The sequence below is a fragment of the Petaurus breviceps genome, unplaced genomic scaffold, assembly GCF_028583685.1.
Source record: "Petaurus breviceps papuanus isolate PSGF00001 unplaced genomic scaffold, PetGlider_PUasm1.0 126, whole genome shotgun sequence".
NCBI classification, from domain to species: domain Eukaryota; kingdom Metazoa; phylum Chordata; class Mammalia; order Diprotodontia; family Petauridae; genus Petaurus; species Petaurus breviceps.
In genome coordinates this window covers 37,246,752-37,247,297 of record NW_027185655.1, presented here as the reverse complement: position 1 = coordinate 37,247,297, position 546 = coordinate 37,246,752, and the positions used below count along the sequence as shown (strand labels likewise).

General features: G+C 42.1%; 1 protein-coding gene across 3 annotated transcripts in view; it reads right to left on the bottom strand.

The window, feature by feature from the left end:
* Positions 1-546, bottom strand: part of MCUB (mitochondrial calcium uniporter dominant negative subunit beta) — a 78,751-nt gene that overhangs the window by 13,159 nt on the left and 65,046 nt on the right. For all 3 annotated transcript variants that reach the window (XM_069095095.1, XM_069095085.1, XM_069095090.1), the window contains exon 2: positions 209-284. In XM_069095095.1, coding sequence (XP_068951196.1) covers positions 209-284 — 76 coding nt within the window. The remainder of the gene's footprint in view (positions 1-208; positions 285-546) is intronic.

Genomic DNA, 546 nt, shown 5'->3' with positions numbered 1-546 from the left:
AGAGGGAGAGAGAGAGAGAGAGAGAGAGAGAGAGAGAGAGAGAGAGAGTATATGAGTAAATTAAAAAACCTTAGAGATAACTGGAAGCAATGGGAGTTCATCAAAACGGTGGTAACACAGTCATACCCAACCTGTTTTACTCAGAACGCTGGGACTTTATTTGGGAAGTACATAATCAATTAATTAAAGACGATGGTAACAGACTTACCATCAGATGGCACCAGTACACTGTAAAGGCGTGATGGATGGTACTTCCTATTTCCAGTTAGCCTTACACACAGTATCTGGAAGAAAAGACAGAAACTTTGAGCCAGGTACTTTGCTATCATGAGTCTCCTGAATTCTGGAAAAGCACAGACACCAACCAATGCCGAGCCTTTATTAAGCACTTGCTGTGTGCCAAGGTGCTGTCCTGGGTGCTGGAGATAAAAAGACAGAAATGAAATAGTCGCTGCCTTCAGAAAGCTGATGTCTACTGGGAAACATGGGTGAAAGTGGAATTTTTCAGAGCTGGAACAGTAAACTACTCAATACTACAGTAGTTTC